Consider the following 26,804-nt stretch of genomic DNA (forward strand, 5'->3'; position numbering starts at 1 on the left):
TTCGTGATGAGATCTTTCGATTGCCGTTTGAATTTTCCAAATCGGACCATTAGTTCGGGAGATAACAGGGGGGTAAAATTTACCCCCCCCCCCCCCCCCCCAGCCCCGCGCGTTCGGCTGGAGACCCCAGCCCCGCGCGGGTTAAACCACATGTTTTCTTCTGACTTTAGAACATATTCATTCATACGCAAGTGCCTTATCTCATCGTCTACGTTGTATTTCCCTTTCATGCGTCACACGTTTCTGGTCATCTCACCAGCTGTTACAAATCACACGCTATACTCCTCAGATGGCCCCCGTCACATTCTTCACATCACATTTTACGCACGTCTTCTGCTCATGTCACGAGTCGGTTCTGACTCGAAGCGCTGCGGAATCCTCCGTACCTCCGCGTCGTTAACGTTATAGCGCTAAACGGTGCCTACGGGGATGTCTGATTTATGGTCAAACTAGCCAATGCAGCAATACTTTGAAAACCCGGCCGCGGGTAGGAGAAAGTGACGCCAGAGAGAGACCGAGGGTCCTCCGAGTTTATGGGATCGCCTCGCACCCTCGGATAATTGTTCCAGTACGTGCTGGCATGAATATTGAATAATCCTTCCAGGAATAGAGGATTCGACGGACCGGATGGACGGAGCATACTGCCCTAAAAAAAGGCTGTGGGATAAATAAAAAGACTGACAATATGGCACTCAGAAAGAGCAGCGACACTTGCCTTTCCGCCTCCTTCCCTCCACCTCCCTCTCCTTTCCCTCTCCATCTTTCTCTCTCTCTCTCTCTCTCTCTCTCTCTCTCTCTCTCTCTCTCTCTCTCTCTCTCTCTCTCTCTCTCTCTCTCTCTCTCTCTCTCTCTCTCTCTCTCTCTCTCTCTCTCTCTCTCTCTCTCTCTCTCTCTCATCACTCTACCTTTTTCGTAACAGACTGATTTGGTCTGCTCACACAGCTGTTACTCTCTCCGCTTCCTACACCCAACACCGTCCATTTAGGGGCTCTATAGTAGACGGCTGCGAAACGAACTAGCTCTAATTGGGTCGCAGACTGAGACAGATCTCTCAGAAAGTGGTCTGGTCCAATGAAGACGCCGAGATGGACACTAAAATTTAGTTATGCTATATAAGTAGGTACCTTTTCAGGGAGAAAGCCTTTGGAAAATGGGGTCTGGTCCGCGTACGTTCGGAACAAATCGTCGTCTTTCGACAGTCATGAGGCCTCGGGCTTTGACGTGAGCGCTTGTCTTTTTTGCTTCAACAATTGTAACGGTGCCAGCTGTGACTCGGTTGCAAACAGGATGCTGTATTTTCATTGTTCATTCGCATTGCAAATGCTGTTCGCACTTAATTTCAAAATATGATTAATCAATGATTAATTACTTAGGCTGATTGCATCCATGAGGAATTATATTATTCACTGATCGATAAATACCTTATAGCCTTTCATGAACAAGGAAGTTTGCAGGTGTTATTTAATCACGACGGCAACGTTAACCCTAGAACGCCTAGGGGGGGGGGGGGGTTGTATCAATCCCCCCCCTGAGGTTTTTTCGAAGTGCACGCTAAACGGCTTGTCGTAGCGGGCTGAAATTTTCAATACCCTCTGGGGCAGCCTTTGCGCATCTTTTGCCGAAAAAAAATTGATCGGGTCATGTCAGGTCACGGAGTTATGACGTCATAAGAGGTACAGCCTCCGGCCGGATTTTCACAAACTGAGTGCCAACGCCCGAGGTTTCCTGCCGGTGGTACGGACATCGGTTGATGGATCGTGATGAAACTTCCCATGCATGTTGGGGCAAGTATTGGCTATCATATGGTATAAGAAATTTGACCGGGTCAGGTCAGGTCACGGAGCTATGACGTCACAAGAGGAACAGCGTCCGGTACTATTTTTGAAAAGCGCCCGAACCACTATTTTGCTAATTCTTGTCACCTCAATGGGAATATGCAGCAATATTAGCTTCTATAGGGAGCAAATGGACCTCCCAAATCCAAAAATAAAATCAGATTTCAAAAATTTAAATTTTGATTTTTCGAATTTCTGCCGCCGACTGTGACCTTGCCGACTTCCGGCGCTCCCAACGCGCCATTTTTAGAGCTAGGGAAACGAAATACATACCAAACGATAGAAAATTGATCAAGGAACACGATAGTGAAGGTTTCAAGTCGATATCTCCAACCGTTTTGCCGCAATCGCCGCCGAAAGTTGAAAAAAGTCTATTTTTCCGAAAATTTGACCTTTGACCGGTCAAAAGTAGGTCAAATGTTGACCTAGGACCAAAAAATATACCACCAATCGCGAGATCTCGTTGAGAGCAATCCGTTGGTTTTTTCCGCTAAGCTCTACGACCTTCCGTTTCGAAACGCCAGGGGGGGGTCGTAACAACCCCCCCCCCCTGGTCGTTCGTGTTATGAGAAATGGCCTGGTCGTGCGAGGGTTAACGTGAATGGCGAACATGACCACACGTCACGAAATTAGCAGTTTCCTTGGGTCAAACCTGAAGTACGACTTGTAGGGGAGAGTGGGGAAAGATGCCCAGGGTTTTACTATGTCATATATTATTCGAAAATGACGATCGGAAAGCAAAAACTTGGAGTTTCAACGGAAGCCGACATCATTTTCTCCAAAAATATCACACGTTCGTGCCTGAAATATGATAACTTTTTTTGCTATTAAGCATTTTCCTGAAGAAGTCAAAGGGGGCATCTTACCCCACAGGGTGGGAAAGACGCCCCCTGGCGTTGGGGAAGATGCCCCCTGCACTATAAGTGACATAAATGGGCACGTGAATCGCCTGAACGAATCAGTAGTCCCTTCGAGCCTGCAGTAGACACCAAACGTCATCGTAAGGGCCCTCAAAAGTGGTCGTAAGGTGCTTCAGAGGTCATCGTTAGGGTCATCATAGTCCAGCGCGGCCAAACAAGCCTCTGTGGTGGCGTTCGTAGACCACTGTAGGGCCCTTATAGTTCTTCATGATGCTTGAGGGCCCTCGAGCCCATCGTGGGGACCTCAGATGCCAGCGCGGCCCGTGGAGCCAACGTGGGAGCCCTCAAAGGATATCGTGAGGGGCCCTGGAGCCAATAATGGGGCCCACCGAGGCCGTCGTGAGGGCTCTCAGAGTCAGATGCCGCCCAAAATGTCGCTGTGTGGGCCGAGAGACCGGCATGGGGAGCACCCGACCGTACTGAACTCTCAATAGTCCCAGACCGGCTTTTGTCTCTCATCACAAGCATGTAATAAATGATTTGACGGGCTGCTTGAAGGACAGCCTACGGATTTAGGGGGGCGTCTTTCCCCATCAGGACAGGGGGCATCTTATCCCAAGGTACCGAAGTAACATTAAATCAGTACAATATGTTAGCCATAAAACTACACCCTGAAACAAACTGTTTGGGACACAGTACACGCATGTTAATGTATCACGACTATATCAAGGGACGCAAAAATTATCTACCTTCTTTGGTATTTACAATGTTTTAACACCAAAATATTTTTCGAAAGCAGCAAATAAAAAACATGCATTCACCAGCCAGCCGTTGCCCAACTGAGCTTCGCAAATTTTTGTGCAGTTAACAAGGCAGGCTTCCGCTTTACGCTAAGAACATTAATTTCCGGGTTCAATTCTTTGTTTCGCCGCTAGAGGGGGTGGGGCGTCTTTCCCACCCTGGGCATCTTACCCCACTCTCCCCTACCGTGGAAATTCCATGTTTCATCGTAGAGCCACAGTTGACTGAGTTTCGCTCTCGTTTGCGCCTCGCTTCTATTCGTCATCGAAGGGCAGCGCTCGGCGCTCGCTATCCTGCTTCACACAGCTCCGTGAGTGACGTCACCACGGGCGGTGGGCCAATCAGCGCGGGCCGGTCGTGGTGACGTCACTGTGGCTCGCCTCACGGAGCAGTGGTGTGCGGGGCACGGAACTGACGACACGTTAGTGCGGTCTTGGCGCTCGGTTCGTTTGCAGCAAGGAGCAACTGTCTCGACCCTCCGTCGTCAGAACCATGGAGCACATGAGGAGGTAGGTCGCAGCGGGGGTTTGTGGGTCAGTGACGGTCAGATGACTACCATCGACTAACTAATCACTAATCAGACATGTCAATGTATGTCGGTTGTAAGTTGTCAATGACATTATGCAATATAGAAGTCACGCTGAAAAAATACTTCAACCACTAAATCACTTTTTATTAAAGCAAGTTAAAAATTTCATTTGATAGCCTACTGATAAAATATAATGTTTAAATTCCTTTGATGTTGGTTGGCCATAACCCTTACCTAATTAAACAATTAATTACGTTAACTGAAAACAAACCATATGTATAGTGCGGTAAATAGAAACCTGTTCACTTTGATTCAAACGGCCAAACGGCATTATATTATGCACTTCAATTTTATGCATTAAAAATGCCTACCTACTTTTAATAATAACAATGATAATGATAATAATGGTACCTAATACGATCGGTACGTTTTCCTGGTGATTACCCTGAAACATGGCATGAGTGCATGTTACGAGTTTATACACTATGCTACCGTATCATAATGTTAAGATTCAAGTCGATTTTTCTTTTGTTTCATGTTCGAGGCCAGAGTATTGGGAATATCTAATGTCTATGTCTTAAAAAAGTTCAGTGTCATAATAGTTCGGAGCACGAGCACAAACAACACTCTAATCGACATATGCTGAAATACATATTCGAACTACTGATAAGCCAAGGCCGTTCATATGTGGATGACAAGCTAGCAGACCGGTTTGAAGTGTAAAGTTTGGCCACAAGGTCAATCGACACGAGGAAAGTTACCTTTAACGTGCGCATTTCCTTGCTTTAACAATTCCACAAAAGCCTTGAACGAGGGAATTAGTTTATCGATTAGTCACCACTCGCCAAACAAGTTTCTTACCGTTGTTATTTTGACCAAGGCGCAGTTATGTTTTCGCTTTGATTTATTACGTTAATTACCTACCGTAAGTATCTGTAAATCCTTTTCCCATCACTCAGCCGGTGTCCCCAGCCGGTCTATAAGCTGCTTTCTTCAGGTGATATGGCCCGTTCCCCGCTTTAATTTCTCCCATCGCCATGAACCCGTACTTCTGTCTGTCGCACAATGACAGCGTATTTTCTCGGAGAAATTTCCTTTTACGTGTGTGACACAAATCTGCACACGAAGTGCACTAGCGGCTTTGTGCGAGCTCAGCGTTTTCCCTGCACTAAGGACCATGGATCAGACATGTCACTTTCCTTCCTTGTTACTCGAGCAAGCTGAAACGCTTTAGGCGAGCGTTGCTGGCTTGTTAGATGCCAGGTGTCAATGTGTTCTGTTTTAGTCCTTCACGGTAGTGGCTATCAGAAGGTGTGAACTAATGCTGCAGAGTACGACCTGTTGAACAGGTATTTATTGACTGTTTACATGCGACGCCTTGTATGCATTCCTTATAAGTCAGCAGAGAATCGAGAGGCTTGTTTTATTGAGCCGTCATGTTCGTGGCATGTGAGACCCGCACCCTTCTCGAGAACTGCCGTCCGCTGGGGGATTAAAAGCACCGGTCGAGCCGAGGTGACCATCGTACCGCTTATAGCAATGTACCGGTCCTTAGAGAGAAACAGGCAGACGTCTCTTCTAGTTCCTCGTATCAAAACCCCTATATGACATTTTGCAGCGCTTTTACTATCGGCAGAAATTGTAGTCGTAACTACGTAGTGAAGTGGATTGAACACGTGACGGCTTGTCACATTTGTGCTCCAATCTCTATCGCATCATTAAAGCAGGGGCACTGGCATGTTCACCGTTGCAGCGGCCAGTATTCTGCCGTAACATCGTAAACGGATAGTGCACAGACATTGGACAGGAATTTGATTTAACAGACCATAAACGTAACGCAGACGGTTTCCTGCGAGATACTGGGCGGGCAGACGGCAGATCAAGATATTGCACTGATGAACTAATCTCAATGGCTGAGGGGTGGACCTCGCAAGACGTCGTCAGTGATAAAGAACAGCTGGGGCTCCCCATGCTGACAAGACGCATCGAGAGCATATTAGGTGGTTGTATAAACATCGTTAAAGTCTCACTACGATGATTGCACTTCCTCTGGTCATTTTAATGCATGCCTCAATATACAATATAGGTATAGACGCTAAAACACTTAAAAACATTTTTCATTATGCAAAAGAATATAGGAGTGCTTCAACCGAAGAGTTGTCCAAAAGGAAACAGGTTTTATATTTGAATTAATGAAATAAATGTATTGTATCATATGTGTAAATGCAATGATCCTTATCGTTTCTTCTCCACGGATGATAACTTGACCTATTCACAAGAGATTAGATGCCAGCTCAAGTGTATCTTCCCTTAGCCCACGATTGCTGCAATATTTCAGGACAGAATTTTTGTCGTCTTGTGATGTAGTCATCACTCATACAAATATTGTTTGCTCCGCAGCGCAACAGGTAGGCGTATACGCATCTCTCAGCTTGATGAGCTATTTGTCAGAGACACTCCGCTCCAGAGCAAACACCGAGATCAAAATTCAGAGCATCCTTTATGCGTCTTGTCTCGGCCATCATTATCCACTTGGTATAGCGAGTCGCCAGTGACAACGGAACTTTAGTTGCTCAGAGAACTCGTGCACCGGAAGGCTGATGGAATAAACCGGGGCGAGTCTACGACAGTGTTCGTTGGTGGGGCCGTTTTTGGCGACTGATGAATTGTTGGCTGTCTCGTCGGGCACACAGCCGACGCTCTATTGTAAATACGTTCCTGAACACCTCTGCGGCTCGGCAAATATTTAGCCAGTAGCTGTCACTTGACCCTGCTACGGCGATGGGTGGTCCGTCCACTCTGCCCAAGGGCGCCTGCTGCCGAGCGCTCGCCCGCAGCTGCAGTGTGTGTGCCCACGTCTTATATTGACATAAGGCCGTTTTAGGGTGGAAATGTCAACAGTTCTTAGCTTTCAAACATTCCCTCACATGTCATATGTAAGAAGTTAATTATATTTTTCATAAGAGAGAATGAATTTCTTGTTAGTGGTTAGAGTCACCACACTGAAAACAATTTCACCCAAAACTGGCGAGTAAACCGGTGCCTCGCGGGTACCCCTATCCGCAACCATTTTTAACCACCCTCCCAGGAGTCAATTTAGGACCTAACACTTTCGCAATTCACTCTGGAGAGTAGTAACCCTCCACGACTATTCGCGCACCAGTGGCTCGCGACCCCTCCATCGAAAGGTATTCATCGACGCCTACCTGGCAGCAGCGCCCCACAAACCCCTAGGAGATGGGGTTACCCTCCACGCCTACCCTTCGCCGACCAAGTCACGAGGGCCAAAAAAACTCCCACGTTTGACCATATTTGCGGGAAAATATCTATATTATAGCAATCTCACACCTAGAAAACATCGGTGAGAAAGTTTCACATCGGTGGGAAAGGTCAAATCGAATTCCCATAGAAATTTCGACATGACTCAGTCACCGGCAGTCATGCAGACCAGGCGCGGATACAAGGGGGGGGGGGCCATGGGGGCCATGGCCCCCCCCCTTGGCCGATTTTTTTCAAAAATAAAATAAAAAGTTAAAAAGTTAAAAAGCTGAAAAGGGGGCCTCCTGAAAATAAAGTGGCCGAAATCCGATGAGTTCTTTTTTAACCTACCCACTTAGTTATTTCTTAGAAGACTAGCTGAGAAGACTTCTTTGTTAGAAGATTGGTAAAGCTTTTCATAACTTGGAGGTCTCTTATACTCACAGAGATGACCACTTTTACAGGGCCTCCTAACCTGCACAGAGGGCCTCCAAGCCTGCACAGATGTTGAGATGTTGCCTGAACAGCTAGATAAGCTCAATAGACGCAGTTTTTTTTTTGGGGGGGGCCAACAAGTGGGAAGATGGGGCCTCCAACAGGTGGGATTATGGGGGGGGGCCTCCAGGTTTCTAATGGCCCCTCCCTTGGAGATTTTCTGGATCCGCCCCTGATGCAGACCGCCCGAAATCAAGAAGATGTGTCGCCGCTGCTTTCGTGACCTATATAGGAATCAAAATGGTCTCACTTGGTAGTTTCGGAAGAAAAGCGTTGCCAATCTTCCCGTGATGAATATTGCAGAGGTTTTAAAGATGCACCCTAACAATTGTACGTTCGCCCCTGCACTTGAAAACCGCCAAACAATGTGTCAACATATCATTGGTTCAAAAAAAAGTTAAAAAATTGTTGTAGTTCAAAACTGTATGAGACAACGCCATCTAGTTGTAACAGTAGATCCAACTCCTTCAGGGCAGGTTATGTAAAGGTTCGCCATCCACGGATACGCGTTTACGATACCTCGAGTAGTTCCAACTCTTTCAGTGAGGGCTGTGCCAATGACTCGACACCCGCGGGGACAATATCCGGTGCTGGGTAGCTACCTTACTGCAGACTGTGGGTACAGTGCATATTTACGAGTAATAAGGCAGGCAAGTCTGCTTACTCTCTAGCTAGAATCTGGACATGGCGAGTTAATACACATATACCACCCGCAGAGCAACGCTTAATTCGCCAGCTTCGGGTGAAATTGTTTTCAGTGCATAACACATCCGCAGTCCGCACCAATGACTTCAGTAAAAATGTGCCACGGGGAATGCCACGCTTGAATTGCCCGGAATAGGATCCATCACCTTGCATTCGGCCCCTATATGTCATATGACAGTTGACACAGAAACCCTTTTGTGCCCTGCACAGCGCACAGTCCACGTTTCACAATTCTTTGATTCTCCTAGGATACAGGTTGGAAGGCACAACCGAAAAGCTGTTTTCACCGTTTCACTGGCATACCAACGTTTGCACAATAGCACAATACTCTATGTTAGCTCACAATAGAGCTATACTTACATGACAATAGTTTCAACAGTGCATTATGATACGGACCTAAATAGTTACACAGCGCTGTGGCATTTCACTGCACTATACGTAACGACGATTGTTGATCGGTGCAGACTGAGGACTACGATATGGCTGTATCAAAATCCACTTGTCCTAACACAGCAGCTTCCGTTTCGTCCGGCAGTGTTGCACCCAGCCTAGCCGTCTGTCCGCGGGACCGGCTGTTCCTATATTATCTGCCGTGACCGGGTGCTCGCGGTGCCCGGCCGGTCATCGAAGGGTGCCGCCTCCCGCTGCAGGAAAGCTACGCTCCCCACCATGGAAAGTGGGCGGGTGAGGAGATCTGCCGGACCAACCCGTTCCGCATACCGGAAGCCAACGCCCGGCTGCGTCTGTGCTGAAACCGATGGCACACATACTGCAGCTAACAAGCGTTTCGAAGCTGCAGGGCGGATTCGTGTCGAGATATTGCTCGCTTTCACAAGCGTGCATCTTTATGGTCGTTCTTCCCGTCGTTATGATTATCTGTATCGCTATGGATGACAGATCTTTGCGATCTTTACACCAAATGCCACTCTCCGTCTGCTGCGCCGAAGATAGTCGCGACAGTGTTCTATTCCTGTTGCGCAGATGTTTTACGAGCATATCGGGGGTGCACGACGCCTACACAAGAGATCATCAGTGATAGTCCGGAAGATATGGTATAATAAGTGCGCTTTGAGTTTGGTCCGGAGGCGTGTCTGATGCGTGTGTAGGACGCGTGCTACGCTGGTTTCTGTTCCCTGCTTCTCCACAGAGCTGCGCAAGAGGCCGGAGCTGTCAGTTTGTGCGAACGGACGCCTGCTGTGTGTCCGCGTGTGGGGCCTGCGTGTCCCGGGACGTGTGTGTTTTGACGGCCGGACACACTGAATTAGGCATTGTTTTATCCCACTCCAGCAGACCGCCGCGCCTGCTTCTCTCTCAGTGCCAAGGTCAGTTAGGTGTCGCATACTTCGTCACTCTCAGCTCTAGTCTCTCGGTGTTCTATCCACCGTCTCCGCCATACCTCTGTGTCACTGCGTTACACATGACCAGTCGTCACGGCTGTGCGCACCCACCCCTCCCCCTCCCGTCTCCGACAGCCGTCAGCTCCCTGTCCCACTGTCCTGTCGGAGGATGGGCGGACGCACGCCGTGACGGTGAGACGCCTGCCGTGGCCTCCGCAGCCGCACAGGATCCCTCTTGACCTCTCGCAGCCGCCGCTGCCGCCCACCCGAGCTGTCAGCGCAGCGCGTTCCGCCCGTTTGGGGTGCTCACTCGAGAGGGCTCATCCCCGCTGTCTGAAACGGTGTACTCTGCCTGCGGCGTCCAACCTACTTCGGGGAGACGTCTTATTGCACTGACAAGAGGGCTTAGATACTTGCTGAAAGAAGGGATATTTCCGTTTGTCTATGTCTGACTGACTGACAGGTCAGCCTCCTGACCGCCTGGCCACCTGCCGACATGATACACGATCCCGGTGACAGCGGGCCCGTCCACCCGTCCGGGATGTCTGTTCTGTCACCGCCGAGAGTTCATTCTCACCCTTTGTGTGTTCCTGTCGGATTCTGCTGTTCGGAATGCGATATTTACCAGCCGGTAGCTGTTTGTTCTTTCACAGCTGCCGCAGGTGCCGCGGGCTGTGGATCGTCCATATCTGTCGCCTTTTAATGGCGTGCCTGCGCTGGCAGCGGGTGGGCGGCGGGCATGGTCCGGCCACAGATCTTGGACCCCTTGGCGTGAGCGTTGCAGCGGCGAAAACAATGCGTCGGCGGCAGCACGGCCCTCCGCCCCGGTTTCCGAAATCGTCCACCGCCGTACTGAGAACAGAGCTGCGTGGTGGACCGACCTCTTTACAGACTGTCCATCCGGCCAGCCGGCCGACAATTAAACCTGCCCTCCGGTGTACCGTCAGCTGGACGGATCATGGCGCAGGTAATGTACGGCACGCTTACAGCCGGCAGCTGCGCCAGATCTGCCGGCGCGTCACAGCTGGGGCGATTGTGGCGCACTCGGCGGCCTTTCCTCGCCGCCTACGGCTGCCGATGAACGGATAAGGCGGTCGTCGCAGCCTCCGCCCGCCGGCCGGCTGGTGGAACTGGGCTATTTGGAGTCAGCAGGAGGAGGCTTTCCGTGCATGTGTAGACCACTGCGTCAGGCGAGGTGCGGTGTCCGGAATACATGGAGGTCGGAGGAGCTCACCTGTGTCGCTGTTGCTCACCTAGAAGAAGCTGAACGTAGCCGTCCAGTGACCCTTCCGACCTTTCTTTTGTGCAGCAGTCGCCCCCGCTTCCTCTCGCCTACCCGCTTTGTTAGATTTGTCTTGTCTTCTACTTGTCACATACTCTTGTTGGACGCACTAAAGCGTCCGAAAAGATTACTGAAAACGTTTGCCCACGCACGAAATTTTCCACCTTAGCGGAATAAGAAGAGGCTGTGTTCACCTCAGCGCAATAAATAGCACGGATGACCACGGCTCACGCAAGCTGGCCACATCTTTTTTTTGTATTCACGCAATAAATAATGAGGCTAGCCATTGTAAATTTATAACCTGCGTAAAACGTTTAGCCGACTCATTTAACAAAGATGTCGATTTTCAGATAGTCATGGCTGGTTGCATTGCAACCAACGTACGTACATAACGTATAACTTCAATGCACTTATCTAGCAACAAATCCTGCGCCTCTTATATGTACTATTCAGTAACCACAATACACATGTGATCTGTGTAGGATCAGTTACTCAACAACTCTATAAACGGTCTCGCTCTGCGGTTTGTTACGGAATTACGCACTCGTATTACACTTCCTCACCACAGATAACGCCTCTATATCACCCACATCGGGGCTAACCCGTCCTGTCATATCTAACGTCACCATCTATACGCACTCGGCCGGTCCGGCGAACATCCCCGTCTCTAAGCAGGTGGAAGCACATCGCTAGCGGTGGTGACAGCGCGGGCGGCGTGGAGCGCCGGTTCCTTACAAGGTCGTCAGATCGGCACATCTGCCCGCCTCCGTCCGCATTGAGCTCGCCACGGCTCGCGTTTACCGGGCACGCCCTGCAGGGTAGTCACGATACAGTGCTCCTGTGATCGGTGAGGGAACGGGTTCAGTAAGGGGCGGTGCCGGTCGACCACCCACACAGCACGTGCAAAGGGGAGCGGTACGGGGAGATTGCTACTGCAGTGGCAGCCCGGGGTGGTCAGTGGCGGGGTGTTGTGGGGTGATTATTCCGGCTGGGCTCATCAAAGGCTGCAACTCGTGGGGGTTTCCAAATTATAAAGAAGTGAAAATGTTGGGTCAGGCAATTCAAGGAATTGTGTTTTTCCCGTCTCCTTCAGCAATGCCATCTCTCCAATGATATGCTCAGTTTCCAATCACGCTTTGTTTACTCCAAGATTCTTTTTAACTCCTCGTCTCGTATTTACCACACAGTTCATAATACTATCTCAAACAGCGTCACACTTCTACCAGGACGGTGCCCATTATCTCTCATCGCACCGCTGGGCTCAGAAGAATCTCTCGAGAGTCGAGCAGCGCACATCACGCACACGTGTCCCCAATCCGCACCGCGCGCCGACCTCGAAAGTGGCGCACATGCCAGCGTCTGATGGACCGAAGCGGTGCCGTCGTCCGAGTTGGCGCCGCGGCTCGGCGACGTTTCTGACGTGCCAGAGGACAGTAGGACATCGGTGACAGCGGTGACAGCCAACAGCCAATAGATGACAGCTGTGGCCGTGAAGACGGCGAGCCGATCTGTCGACCGAGACAAGAATGTCCCGAGGAGCCGTCGAGCGAACTGCGAGGGCCGGCCGAGCGGTCAGGCGTGCTCTGACAGATAAGGGTCACGGCGGAGGTGGGACTCGGGTATGGGTGACGTCCTAGGTGGAGATCCCAGCCAGGAGATGACGTCCTGCTCTGTGACGCCGCGCTGTGCCACAGACACCAGCGGTCGATCACAGGCAAACACTCCACTGTAAGCCTCAGATCAGACCGATCGTGACTGTCAGACCATGGGAGAGATGTCCGACGCCTGACAAATGCATAGCGCTCTAATCCTACCCTCACGCGCGAAACGTTGCAAGGAAAACATCGGTAGTAAAACATACAGCCTATCATTGTTCTGTAGGATTCTCGGAAGCGTTTCCATGCCGCTGGGAGACTGTGTGTTCGAAACTCGCCGGTACAAATATTTATGTGCAGGCGCTCCATGGTACATCACTTTGTGGCCGGATCATTGACCACATGCCGTTGATAAAAGAACGCCTGCAGCGCGCAGAAGGACCTCGCAGCGTTCACAGTGAACGGGTTTGCACGCGGTGCACTGTACGGTGCACAGCGATGTCACTCACATTGACCTCACCTGTCGCACCTGCGCCATGAGAAACGGTTGCAAAGTCGGTCACAGGGTGGATAAATATTCCCAGTCCAGTTTGTGAGGGAAAGAATAAAGATAGGACACCGTGTTTGACCCATTTGAGCTCTAATCCAGTTCGGTAACAGGCGACTAAAGCCTTTTTCGCAGTGTAGTCTGCTTGGCATCTGCCTATTCCTATTCCATATTTTCTATCGTCTGAATATTGAATGAAGTTAAAGTTATTTAGTATAGTTTTAGTGACTGGGAACTGTCATCGGTCACTGACCGCACTTCTCCTCGGTCGACCACGGGCCTCCGGTCTGTCCGTTCGTCCGTTTAACCACCATACTCGTAACGTAACCCTCCACCGGCCACCGAGTGTGGCTCTATTGTCGCCTGACGTCATCCACTTAGCATGCGCCCCTCCATCCCTCCCTCTCCAAAGCAAACTAAGAGACAGACAGCAGACGGACGGGACGGACGGAGGCAGACGAAACGCCACATCGAGATGGCCACTGGAGTGATGCTGAATTTATGTTCGTTCTTCATGCTCTGCACAACATTGCATGCACTAGATCCTATCAATTTTATTGGACTGGCTACCGAGAATTTCCATCGATTTAGGTGGCAGCCTGGCGTCTTACTGATAAATAACCCCAGCTTTTTGACATGCACATGGAGCTTGGCTAGAACACCTGTGCCGATTCGACCAACCACCAATCCAAGCTGCAGTTTTAATCGCCACGCAGGGCTAGTATCAGGCCTATGACGTAACTGTTCAATGACGCTGCGTGTCGCAGCTCTGACCTCGGGCGACCCCAGGCGGCGGCGTTCCACAGGGAACCGTAGCGGCGCCGGTACTTTTCGATCGGCGCACGTGCGTGTCGTCAGATCCGGCCTCGGTGGCCGCTGCGGCGACTGACCGTGTCAATGGCGCGAGGTCACGCGAGGCCGCTCTGGACAGTCGTGCCGGCCTGCAGCCGCACGTTCCTACAGGCTACAGCTGACCGCCGAGCGGGGTGACGCAGCCCGGCGGAGGTCACCGTGAGGCGCCCCGGTGGAACTCGACTGCCATCGGGGACGCTGCAGAGGTAGAGGGTGCCTGCAGAAGGTATATCGCGCCTGTATGTCGTGTGAGATATATTGCAGAGCAGGCGGCGAGACCTTGTAATGCGATCTGTTTAGTGGTGATAAGGTGGATCATATTATAAGCCACGACCAGCTTAACTATCTTAGATCTCCTTCATAGATTGGGAGCTAAAACCGATGACCATCTATGGGCCATTAGAAGATAAAAACTTGGGCACTGCCATTCTCGGAGGGTGCATAACCTGAATGGAAGACGATCCTCCTTCCTCATCAGAAATATGCTGAAGGTGCCCTGAAGTTCCCCACCAAGTCCGACACATGCGGGCGTAGATCTGTCAAAGATCACCGCCTCACGTATCGTCTACACCTGCTCAGCGAAGGTCGATGTGGTGGCGGTCAGCACACCGGGAAACGACGACACCGATCCCGAGGACCAATTAGACCGCGGTTCACCTGGTCCAGGTGTCTGGGGCTGGGACGGTCCCTGGTCTCGGTCCGTGGTCCCTGTCCGGACCGCGGCAGTGCGGCTTGTTATGATGACACCACACGGAAACCATGGGGACGTTTACGTGCCTCCGATTTCCCGATATCATCCCTATACAAGGTCGAACGAAAGAAGGATCAGCGTCTCCGCTAGCGCAGAAGAACCCAGGACAAACAAAGCTAATCCCCCTGTGTCGGACGGCACTGCGGGCCGCTGCAGACATCCATTTGGGCCGTCGTGAGTTCGACAGGGGACACGGCTCGGTGCTGCCGACATGATTCGGCCATAAAACCCCGTCCGTCGCGCACAGGATGTGAGTCGCGCCGGCACTTCCCCGGCCCGGTCCCACGGAGCCGGACACGATGACTCAGATCGTGACGCGGCGGCTGGACACGCACTGTCCGACCGTCACGGTGTGACGCCCCTGCAGGCGATGTGACTGCTGGAACTGGAGACTGTCAGACAGCTGCAGAACTGGTGAAGACGGGGATCCTATTCCGGTACTTCATATCGCTAAGTCGCGTGTGCAAGCAACGGGAAAGAACAGCTGTAGCGGCGACTTCTCAGATATGTAGAACAGAACTGGAAACGGTATCACTTGTGAATCACATGCAAGCTCATGAAATTCAATGTTACGTGCACGCACATCGACACTTGCACGGCCGTTCAACGAACGCGTTTTTGGGAATACAGATCAGCGATAGAACTGTGCAGAGTCCGGTGTGAGCTTTTCACCCGCACGCAGCGCGGAGCTATCTGAGATCTTTTCCTGTTCTATTCCTGGTTTTAGACTGGCCTTGCATTCGGGTCGCCAAATGTCAGGTCCTGCGATGGTGACTGTCTTGTCAAATCCTTTGACAGACAGTTCAATCTTCCTGGATATCCCAGTTATATCCCAGCCGACTGGTTTGAAGGGGTAACGGTATCACAAGGACTAACCCCAAATCCTCCGAGTCAGACAATATCCGACATCAACATTATTCTCCGACGGAGGTTCATCTTCCTCCGTACCCGACGCCCCGTACCGCACCAGACGCGGTGCCATTCACCGGCGCATGTCACGTGGCGGCGCATGGCCTGCGGCGGTGGCCCTTTGTTCTCATGGCGGAATGCGAGGAATACGACCACAGCACTGCTCGCACAGCCGCCGCAGAATGACTTCGGTCCGCCGAGCGAGCGACTGGTGACGGTCGGCGCCTTTTGAACTAGACGAGAGGCCATCGGGTGTGTCTTGACGAGCTACCACTCTGTGAAAGATTTGTATGCTTCACGGAGTGACTCTAATTGCATTGCAGGGGGCAGGTGTTGAGGAAATCTGTAACGCACCATTAGTTCTCGGTGTTGATAATGGTGTCTGAAGGTCATGACTCATGGTAGTTATTTTGATGGGAAATTCATGTCCAGTCACAGAGCGTATCCATAGCGGTTGTAGATGGCGAGCTCCCATTTCAATGTCACTCTGCGGTCACAGGAAATCACGTTCGCGGTCCGCCTCCAACCTTCCTCTGGCAGTGCAAACAGCTCCTGTGCCGCCTGTAATCACACTGAGCCGACCTGAACGACTGTGGTGGGGGATCATCGGCTCACGTAGGCCATCTGCTCCGCTCGTGCCGCTACTTCATCCGCTGATCCGCCGAGGCGCCGAGCCAATTAGACGGGTCCAGTCTAGTGAACACACCGCATCGCAGCCGAGCGTGCGTGATTACATGCTGCGTACAACCAGCGCTGTGCCAGCTATAGCTAGCGAGAGCTGTAACCGCGCGAAGAACATCGTGGATCTGCTGAAGTGCTAGGAATACACCGGGCTCAGCTCGGCGGTGATGGACTGACACTGAACAGTTGTCGTTGTTGTTACATGGGCAAGACATGCGCATCCTCTTGGACTCCGAAGTCTTTACCCGTCGATAGCGTCACACGTGACGGCACCGGGCACATTTACTTTTGGTGACGAATGAATCGCAAGTGGCGCTGGACGGGGCCGGTGTGCGCCGACAACGCCGCCTGCGCCACTACCTGCCGTCTGCGGCGGAAACTGGCGCGGGGCTCCGGCCGGATACTGCGGATAGTTAGTCACGGTTCGGGTACCACTGCTGCCGGCTCAGCCGAGAATGGCCCAGCAACAGCAGCCGCCCCGCGCGGCCTCTGGGAGAATTTCCCAGTGGGAAGACGGGGCTGAGCTGATTACGGGAAACAAGGCGCTATAACTAGGCGGCTCAACTCAGTGAGTCATGGGACAGCTTCGCGCTTTGTGCGACATGGAAAGTTTGCTCTTGAAGTACAGAAATTAACGCTATGAGTGATGAATATGCGTCCTTCCCTAGACCGCATTGATGCAGTAAAATAAGACAATGCGTCGTTTTAACTATGTCTGTACCGTAAAGCATTTCAGCTAAACGGCGAAATGAAGCTAGGGAAATCAGGTTCTCGCCACACCGAAAGTTGTTGTGCAAGTCAGAGTAATTTCATACAGAGAAACGACAAAGCATATCCGCTGGCTTTAGTGACTAATTTCTCCTCGGCATGCGCTCAAACGACGCCGTTTAGCCACTTTGGCCCTAACAATAGCTTCATTTGGCTGCATTAAGCGAGGACCGTTTTTGTCGCGTGACCCTCGCTCGTGACAGGCTGCCATCGGGTGACGTACTGACATAGGATGCTGTGTTTGCTGTCGAACGGCAGCGAATGTATGGCTCTTGTCATGCTAATCGGTGAATGGAAATGATGCAGCTCAAACTTCGCTTCGGAGCGCCTTTTTTCGATGGAATGCAGCTGTTACAATGTAACAAAGGCCGTGAGGAAAAAGTACCATATATGAGGGAGCAATAGCACGAATAGTCCCTCTCCTGAAATGCGAAATACAGAGACGAACATTTAACACAATTTGATCGAAGAGATCCTCATTAGGTGACCTCTTGTCCTCAGCTATAAAATTAAACATAACGACAACATCTCTGCCCAAGTCGTCGGTGGGATATATGCGATGAGTGATTACTAGAGAGGATTACGTGCTTGCCGGTATGCCGTGAAGCACGTGGGTAAATAATCATGACAGACCGCTCCCCGTCCTAAGACAGACACGATGCTGATAGACACTAAAACATGCCATTATCGTGTCATGGTGAAGGCATAAACAGTTATGGCATGAGTCGCATCTGCCGTCCATCAACCTTGCCAAGAATGTTCCTGGACTCCATTTATCTAGGCCAGCGATGACGAACATGGTACCTAAATGATGACGATGAAAGCAGACATTGCAGCGCATAGTTTTGCCTTATATTTATCTCCTGTGCAAGTCTTCAACTGTCAATTCTCCTGAGTCAAATGCATTTAATATTTCACTAACTAGTAAATACCGATACGATATTATTGTAACGCATTACGATCTTCTCGTGCGAAGTATTTTTTCATGGCTTCGTTATTGACCTTGATCTCGAGTGACAGCTATCCTCCTTTTCTCTGATTTGATGCAATGGAATGTTGATAATCTCTCGGCGGCAAAATATTCCCGAATGATGTCTGATTCGCCGCGAAGCTATGTCACGCTCAGAGGCTAAAGGAAACAAGTATGAGATTAGGAAGTATTTTCCAGCCTCACGAAAGTCGGGATATATCGACCCAGGTCACGACTTCAATGAAATCGCTCTCTTTGCCCTCTAAGTGAGAGGCTTAGCTTAAAGCGCAAGCACAGCCTTCGCCAAGAATCGTGCAGGGTGCACAGTGGTTCCTGCCACGACTTTGCACCATCGTGTTCATGTGCCTGCTCTAGCTTGAGCCTATAGCTGACCTCGTTTTATCGATTCGATCCCAAGTCCTCTGGCTTCACAAATCGCAGGAGCTCAATATGCATTGCATTCCGTACGAACCATTTCTACTACTTGGTCTTCTTCTTCTACCAAGCGAGTCTTACGCATCTTTCCCTTCCTTCTCAATTCTAGCCTCGTACTCTTTTAGTCCTTATAACCGTCACATGATTTCGACCTGATTGATTGATTTCGCCTTCATAACAAAATCCTGCCATACCCGAGCCACTCTCTGACGTCTCCTCTGTGTCTGCCCTCAGGTCGGTGCCGGGCGGCTGGGAGCGGTACAGCAACAGCCCCTCTCCGCCCCGCTTCTCTCCCGGCCAGCTGTCTCCGGTATCCCCGCAGCTGTCGCCGTCGCGCGAGCTGCCGCCGCTCTCCGAGAGCCAGCAGGCTGCCCTGGAGGAGAGTTTCCGTGCCAACCGTAACCCGCACGACAGTGACCTGATGCTGCTGGCTGTCGAACAGGGCGTGGACGAGGCACAGATCCGGGTAAGGACGGAGAGGGGGCGGGGCGGCAATGGATGGGGAGGGACGGTGGCTGGTCGACGATGAAACGATTCTACCCGATGGTCCGCGTAAAAGTGATGAGCGCAGAGCGATGTCTCACAATTGCTTGGTGAAAGTGTGGGGGCGCACAAAGTAAGGGTGCACGAAGTTGGCGCCAAGGTCATATAACTGTCCGGATGGAAGGCCAAGACCATGAGGATTAGCAACATTAAATGTGGATTTGTGGGAGCATGTGTCATCGAACATTGCCTTGTGAGTTGGTTTGAAAATGTCATAGGGATGCTGTCAATTATCTAATATTGCACACATTTTTTATCTGATATTTAGGTCCCGTGTCATGTAAGCTGCATGACCAGTTCCGCTGTTCTATAGCCACACCTTAACTCGTATACCTATCAATTTCATGAGCGGCGCTGTAGTCATTCTCACTGGCACTCCTGAAGTCGCGATGGACTGTTTAGCTGCACATTTTGTATGCTGCTTTATATCTTATCAGTAGATAGTGATCCTCATCGTTATCAAATCCGTGATTTCAATCGCTATCAATTTCGTCCCTGAACTCTGACACCCAGCAGCCAATATACCTGTGCCCGTCGTCTCATCGGCCACCCGCTATGAACCCTCACCCGACACAATAGCGATATGATCAACACCCTCGATAACATCGATGGCCTCTTGAATCGTTTCCCGACGCCTCCCCTCACCAGTTACCCGATCAATTAGGACCAATTGGTCCACGGTCCGGTCACGAGTCGGTGGAACGGTCCGGGTCCGGTCTGTGTTCGTGAAATTCCGAACGGTCGGCGCCACCCTGACGGGAAATCCAGCCTGCAGAGCCGCGGCGAGGCGATATCTGCAGCAGGCTAGGGGTGGCTAGTGGGGCAAGACTCTCGGCTATCTCCTGAACTGGAGCGGTGGCCAGATGTCCCCTGAGATTAACCCTGGAACATTTGGTATAGGGTTCGTGGCAATGGGAGGCGCATGTGGAGTTTCATCAGCTTTTGTCCTTGACTTTGTTACGTTCCGAGCTGACTGATCGCGTTCCTGTCGCAACCTATAAATAACTACGGAAGGCGCCTTGTGCAATCAATGCAGCTCATTTGCACAGCACGGAGTAACTATCGAGAGTGTGCACCACGGCCGCCAATGGAGACAGCATAGTTCACCCCGACACCTAACGTTCACGTACCGGACTGTTTTAGCACTCTATTCGCTACTGGCGGGCGACTTAGAGCCGTCTTCAGCCGTCCATCTACACAGCCGATCACTATTGCCGCGTAATGCCTCTCTTCGGATCTATACTGTCGATCTCTACTGCCTACCGAGCCCATAATGAGCGCCACAGTGATCAGTGCCCGCGCCGCCCGCACCGAGCAGGTTATCTGCGGTAGTGCGAACTGCACAGTCGCACCATCCCCACCAGCCGGCCCCAAACGATCTGCTTCTGGTGATCGGGAGGCCTGGTACCGTCGCGTTCACTGGACGCGGTGGGTGGCGCTTCTACGAATGACATCATGACAGCCGTGCATAGGAGGCACTGCGAGTAAGACGTTACCGCTCACTAAAAATGTGCAAAGGTGCCTTCGCACATGAAATTAAGTCTCTGACTTTGGTCATTGGCTGTGATTCTTACGCTGGCGACCACTGCTTACGCATTATCATATATGGAGTGCTCTTAGCTGCCTAATGGAGACCCGATAAGGAATGCTCTTGATTTCGCTTCCTTTTTACAGTAGTTTTTAATCAAACTATGATAAGTAGGAGAAATTGTGTCCTTTTTATAGGCAGATGGACCCACGAAGGTCGCTGGCATTTAGAGGAGCCCACGGCCTAAACGATGAATACGTCTGATAAATGGTTCAACTCATTTCCATATCAGCTTTCAGAGAGAGGCTTTAAATCGTTCCGACATTCGAGTTCCGCAGCCCAGCCCCAATGACCATGTCAGACCGACATCCGACCATGTTAGAATCCACGTCGGCTGTCATGTCGGCCCGACAACCGCCAACTAGTCTACTCATCTCATCCATAAACGTGGCCGGCTTTGTAGCCCGGTGCCGAAACACCCATCACGCCGCGGACACGCCCCTAGTGACCCGTCGAAGCCGCACGATACGCCTGTATGACACCCGCCGGCCTGTCGCCCTCGCTGACCCCCGAGCGCCCCCTCCTCGCCCCCTCTCGTCGCCCCCTCCCCGCCCGGCGGCGCCCGGCAGACGCCGGCTTGTAACGGTCTGATCACACCCGGCAGATTAGCTGACGACCAAATACGGCGAGCTGCTCTCGGTTGGACCGCAGTTGTAAACCATGTTCCGCGCCGCGTGCAATGCCCGGCATCGCGGCGCCTGCCGGGTGGTGACGTCATCAGGGGGTCTCAGAGCGGCCGCGAAGCGCGATCGATCGTTTTCGAGGTGCACGCTCTTGATGTGATTAGACCACATTTTACTTTTTACGGAGCGAGCGAAGCGAGCGGAGTCTCATACTGAATTAAGGGAAAATCCTGAGTATGAGCGGCCGGCCGTGGGGACGCTCTTCAAAAGCTAATATCTTAGGAACGGGACATCCGATTGACAAGCGGTCTTCTTTACTGAATGTCACTTGGACGTAAAAGTTCTGTGGTGTGATGGCCACCACGCGTTCTTGCCAACCACCGCACGTGGCGCGTGGTAAAGTTGGACATTTTTTAAGAACCCCCAAAATTGCAACCTCAATAACGGCACAACGGTTGGGCCGATTGAATTGAAACTCGGTACACAGTTAGGTCTCCATCAGATAATTCATAGGCATGTGTTAAGGTTGGGGTGCTACAGCACGTGCGCACGTGCAGGGGGCGCTCCCAGATCTCGAGAACGGCTGGGCCGATTGCGCTCAAATTTGGTACACGGTTGGGGACCAGTTAGTAGGGTGCCGTGCAAATGTCAGTTTGGACCCCGCTTGCACGTGCGCACGTGCAGTGTGCCGCTTCCAGATCTCGAGAACGGCTAGGCCGATTGCGCTGAAATTTGGCACATCGCTAAAGACCGGTTAGTAGGGTGCAGTGCACAAGTTAGTTGGAGGTACCCCCTCGCAATTTCGCACGTGCAAGGCCCATCCTCTCGCTCGCTCCGTTGGTCGCCCAAAAGGCGTTTTACTGGTTAAAATTAACAGAATAGTAGATGGGCGAAACGCGCAACGACATTTGTGACGGGAAGTGTCGTGTTGTAAGGCGTTGGTTGGTTCCTTTCGCCCGGATTCGGTAACGCCTCAAGATCGGTGGCGTCACAGAATGTATGACGTCACCGAGCAGCTGATCGGGTCATTATGCGTGACGAATGAGAGGGAGGCGCGACGAGTAATTCCATCGGAACGTCGTCACCGCCCGGCCCCCGGTTACCAAAGCACAACGGGAGCGTAATCGCAATCTTGGAGACGGTACGGGACGGCATGTGGCCTACTTTGACACTGGTTCCGGCTCAGGGATTGTAGTTTGTCGCAATGAGGAATCACAATGAAATGAGAAGAGACAGGCAGCCGGGAGCAGGAGTTGCGTAGTGACGGATCCAGGCAGAGATGGTGGGGTAATAACCAATAACCATGCCCGGGACTTGAATTTAGCATAATATCTTGAGCTGGGCCCTTGCTACCGAATGCTGTTACAGTGCCTGCGCACTGCGAAGCTGGTTCAGCGTTTTTCGCCGCGGCTATAAGAATAAAACCGTTTCCCGGGACCAGGCCAACAGCTTGGTGACTTCATTGCCACAAGGCAGGTAACCCGTCGTTCCCCGTTGTGGTAGCATGGGCTATTACGTCTTTCTCACGCCCATCCTGCGTCCACTGACCCCAAAGTACCCACCTGAGGAACTCCAGTGCCATTTAAACGGTCTCCCACCCCCATCACGGTCCCATTGAGACGGTCCCCATTCCATCACCCTTCTGAGCCGGGGCACGAAGCCCGCAGGAAGCGCCATTGTCCGCCGGCGACAATCCCGCCGCAACGACGGCAGTAATGACGCGCCAGCTGCGTCCTTTTCGTAACGCTGCGCCATACGCGGCTCCCACGCCAGTGCGCGGCGTCACAAAGAGAAACGGCGCCGGTGACGGTGACGACGGCAGCGTCACATGTGTCACCTGTCGCCCTCCCCCCTCCCACGCCCCTGGATTGGGAAGTGGGAGCCCGGAATACCCAAATGACGAAGCCTGGACAGTGGACAGTAGCGTCGGAACACCTCCAATTAAGGGGGGGGGGCACTGCCGACTTTTGGTCCCATTCTTTCCATGCAACGCCCATAGGGCTAATGTTAAAATGCCAAAATCAAAGGGGGGCACGGTGCCCCCGTGCCCTCCCCGTTCCGCCGCCTATGAGCCTGGACGATAGGGTATCGCTCTGGAGTTCCCGATTAGAGCCTGCGTCCGACACCGATACGCGACTATCGCGCCGGTTGAGTCCGGCGCCGATTTTGGCGGACCACCGACAACCACTTTCGCGAGCTGTTGTGACTGATGATGGTCGATCGATTTGTGTCGCTCGGGTGGCTCTGGTGGGAGCCGCCGGCGCCCTCAGGCGGCAGAATGACATCGTCAGCCGCTCGGTCAGTCAGCAGCCCGAGCCCGGCTGACGGCCGCCCGTCGTGGCTGTTCATTACCGAGCGCACTCTGTGTATTACACGCCAAAGAGCGCCCGTGAGTGATGACATGTGCGGCCCATTGAACACGCCTCACTGACTTTGCGCGACTGTAAACGCAGCTTTACGGGTGCATCGGTCCCACGCTGTGATCGCACGGACACACGGTTACATGCTACCGTGGGTCGGTGCACGGGCCAGCGGCACGACCGCTTGTTTCGGCACCCGCACACAGTGAGGGTCAGTGACCCCGCACAACACGACTCGCGAAACAATGGCGACTGCGCGGTCCATTCTCATTTGAGCGCCGCCAGGCGTGATACCTTCAACCCCTCATGACCCGGGATGTGTCTAATTTTTCAACTTGCACGCACCGAAGAGCCATGGCATCATGACTCTTCGTGTCTCACGATATGGATAGTCCACTTCCAGCATGGTGGTTTTCGTTTTACGTTTTTTATTCAGTGAATGTGTTCCAGCCACTGTTATACTCTATATTCCAGTGTTTAGCGCGGGGCGTGGCGTTTCATGAATCATGTAACATGTTTATGACCTGTTTCGTATCTTTTGCAGCGCTGGTTCAGCCATCGTCTGGCCTGTTGGAGACAGGAGCAAGGTCTGGAGCCCAACGGCCGACGGGTCGACATGATGTGAGCGCCGCCTGGTGGTGACCTCAACAACTACACCCCGGTGACTGGAACGGGGACATGTGTCGCCTATGACGGTGGCCCGTCGCGATCAACAGGCGCGGCAAAAGAGAGACATTGGCACTAACTGACCGCGACTGACCGCGCCGTCTGTGTTTGTTTGTCATTCACGCGAATAGTCTACGATCTGAAGAATCCTCTCAAGATGGAGGAACGATGGCATGCCTCGCACCGGAGGCGCTAGTCTAGCAGCTCGTGGCGCGAGCTGGACCTTATCCGTGGGAAGAATCCTCCACAAGGCGCAGCTGAGTTTGTTGGCTGACCTCTAAAGACGTTGGGTTGGACGTCTGGGTCCGATGGCAGATCCCAAGGGCCCGGTCTTGGGGCGATACAGGGGGAAGGGGCGGTACGAGGGGCAGTGTGAAGGGTGGCCTGTAAGACAGGCCAGGGTCACGACGGCTCGGCGAGCCACGAAAAAAACACGCGGCGTTGCGTCACGATGTAGACAGCGCCGTGATTACCGACCACGCGCCGTGATTACCGCAGGAGAGCCGTGGTTTTCATGTCGTGCGCCGTTAGGGTAAACGTTGCGCTGTATGGAATTTCAGCACTGTTTTATTGTGTGTCGCGTTTCGTTGGATCTGACTTCTGTTCGAACGAAAGTGGGTGAGAAGGGTAGAACAATAGAACATTAGGTCACGCTGCATACAAATTATATTGGCAAGTGAGAAAACATGTCGCCTTTTGCACGCGTGACTGAAGAGTGATTTGTTGAATCATGTGTTTTAGTTGTGTTGAGTGAGTGCTCATGTTCACATCGTCATAGTATTTTATGTGTATTAAATAGACACCACAACACTACAGCACTAATGTCAAATTCCACACTGTGTATACTCGTCGTCATAAATTAGTTCCATTTAAGATATAAACATTTATAGATAAGCTTGTAAAAATAGCCGTAAGAATAGCTGACAAGATCTTTCGCCACTGACTCCCACCATCGAACCTAAAACGAACAAAGTAATGCCGACGCGTATAGACGGATGTCGTGCTTTTACATATAAAGGCACAGATCGAATCGTTAAGTAATGGCTTTAACTGCACGTTTGTGTGCGTGTCTGCGGCGGTGTGTGTATGTTTGTGACGGGTCGCGAATACATGAGTGTCATCAGTATGAGGCGAGCCTGTGTCTGGCAGTGCATTGACACGGTTCCGGCCGAGCGACAGGGTTGACAGAGCCGACTGAATCATCGGCTGGTGGTTATTGAACGTGATTGACATCCCGGACAGGGGCCGGGTCGAGCGCTGACCCTGACAAGGTCAAAGGGCACCGGAACGCGCCCCTGGCTCACTGCCAGCAGTGCGGGGAGGGTCAGAAGACCATGCATCCATTGAGAGTGCATTAGCATGATTACTTTTCCCATTGAATGTCAAACACTGAACTCATGGCGTTAAACGCCCACGGCCCATCCTTATAGGCAAGGCCGTATATAGGCAATGCTTATAGGCAATGCGGCACAGCATAACTTCAGGCGTCAACTACTAACGCCACCTTTTGGCAAAAAGAACAGTCTCGGTCGGTCTGTTACACAACGTGGTTTGACAGTTCAGCGTTTCTAATTCTTCGTCGCAAAAGATTTAGACTTATTAATTTATATCGGTTATAAATTCATATAAAGCAGGATATGTGCCTACGCAAATAGCTAGCATTCTGGGATATCGTCCGGATTAACGTCTAGCGAAATAAGCACAGATAGATTGAAACATCCAGTGCAGAGGTTGAGCAGTTAATTGCCTGTAACAGCTACGAACAAAGTGATTACTGATTTATATGATCTGTAACTCCCATACAAGGTCCAGCTCTACATCACACATTTGCCTGTCCTGAGACTGACGGCGTCCACCGAGCTCGTGACGTGTCGTCCACAAGTGTTCTGGTAAATTACTCGGCACCTGCCCTCGCCCAGCTGATGATTCATCACAGGCGCTTTCGGGAGTTGTTCACATGTGCCAGGTGCAAAGGAAAGGTCGCCGTGCATCAGCTGAAGGTCGCTCAGAGTTTCGCTGAAGAGAGGCACATCCGTGTAGCACGGCAAATACAACGTGCACCGATACGTGTCTTTTGAGTGTGACTTACTGGGTACGAGGCACAGATCATGAGAAACTAAATGTCAGTTCATAGCTGTGGTAAATTATCGACATGTCTTCGCATGACCAGAATTAGTGTTCGTTCACGGTTGAGGCCTTTTTGTAACTGCTTGTGAGCTGTGATTGGGGTTTTACGTCTCCAGCAAGGAGTGCCGTGATCGTTTCCCAGGGGACCTCGTGCCTCTCCTGACCACTCCGGAACGCTTTCTGCACGGACAACACCACCTTCTGCAGCTCTGAGACCGTGTATTGTGTATCTGGTACTGTCAGTGGGCTGGTGGACTGGGACAGGGTGAGCCCGGGCCGAATTCCAC

General features: G+C 51.7%; 1 protein-coding gene across 1 annotated transcript; it reads left to right on the plus strand.

Moving 5' to 3' along the window:
• The first annotated feature begins 3,884 nt into the window (after positions 1-3,884).
• Positions 3,885-25,514, plus strand: LOC122372969 (homeodomain-only protein-like). Its single transcript, XM_043350661.1, has 3 exons — positions 3,885-4,005; positions 18,845-19,076; positions 24,269-25,514. The coding sequence occupies exons 1-3, from the start codon at positions 3,989-3,991 to the stop codon at positions 24,347-24,349; spliced, it is 330 nt and encodes a 109-aa protein (XP_043206596.1). The 5' UTR covers positions 3,885-3,988; the 3' UTR covers positions 24,350-25,514.
• The last annotated feature ends 1,290 nt before the right edge of the window (positions 25,515-26,804 follow it).

This window comes from Amphibalanus amphitrite, unplaced genomic scaffold (assembly GCF_019059575.1).
Source record: "Amphibalanus amphitrite isolate SeventyFive unplaced genomic scaffold, NRLGWU_Aamphi_draft 001425F_arrow, whole genome shotgun sequence".
Lineage (NCBI taxonomy): Eukaryota > Metazoa > Arthropoda > Thecostraca > Balanomorpha > Balanidae > Amphibalanus > Amphibalanus amphitrite.

Coding starts and splice junctions, on each gene's coding strand:
- LOC122372969 (XM_043350661.1), top strand. Junction 19,077..24,268: donor TGGACGAGGCACAGATCCGG/GTAAGGACGGAG, acceptor TATCTTTTGCAG/CGCTGGTTCAGCCATCGTCT.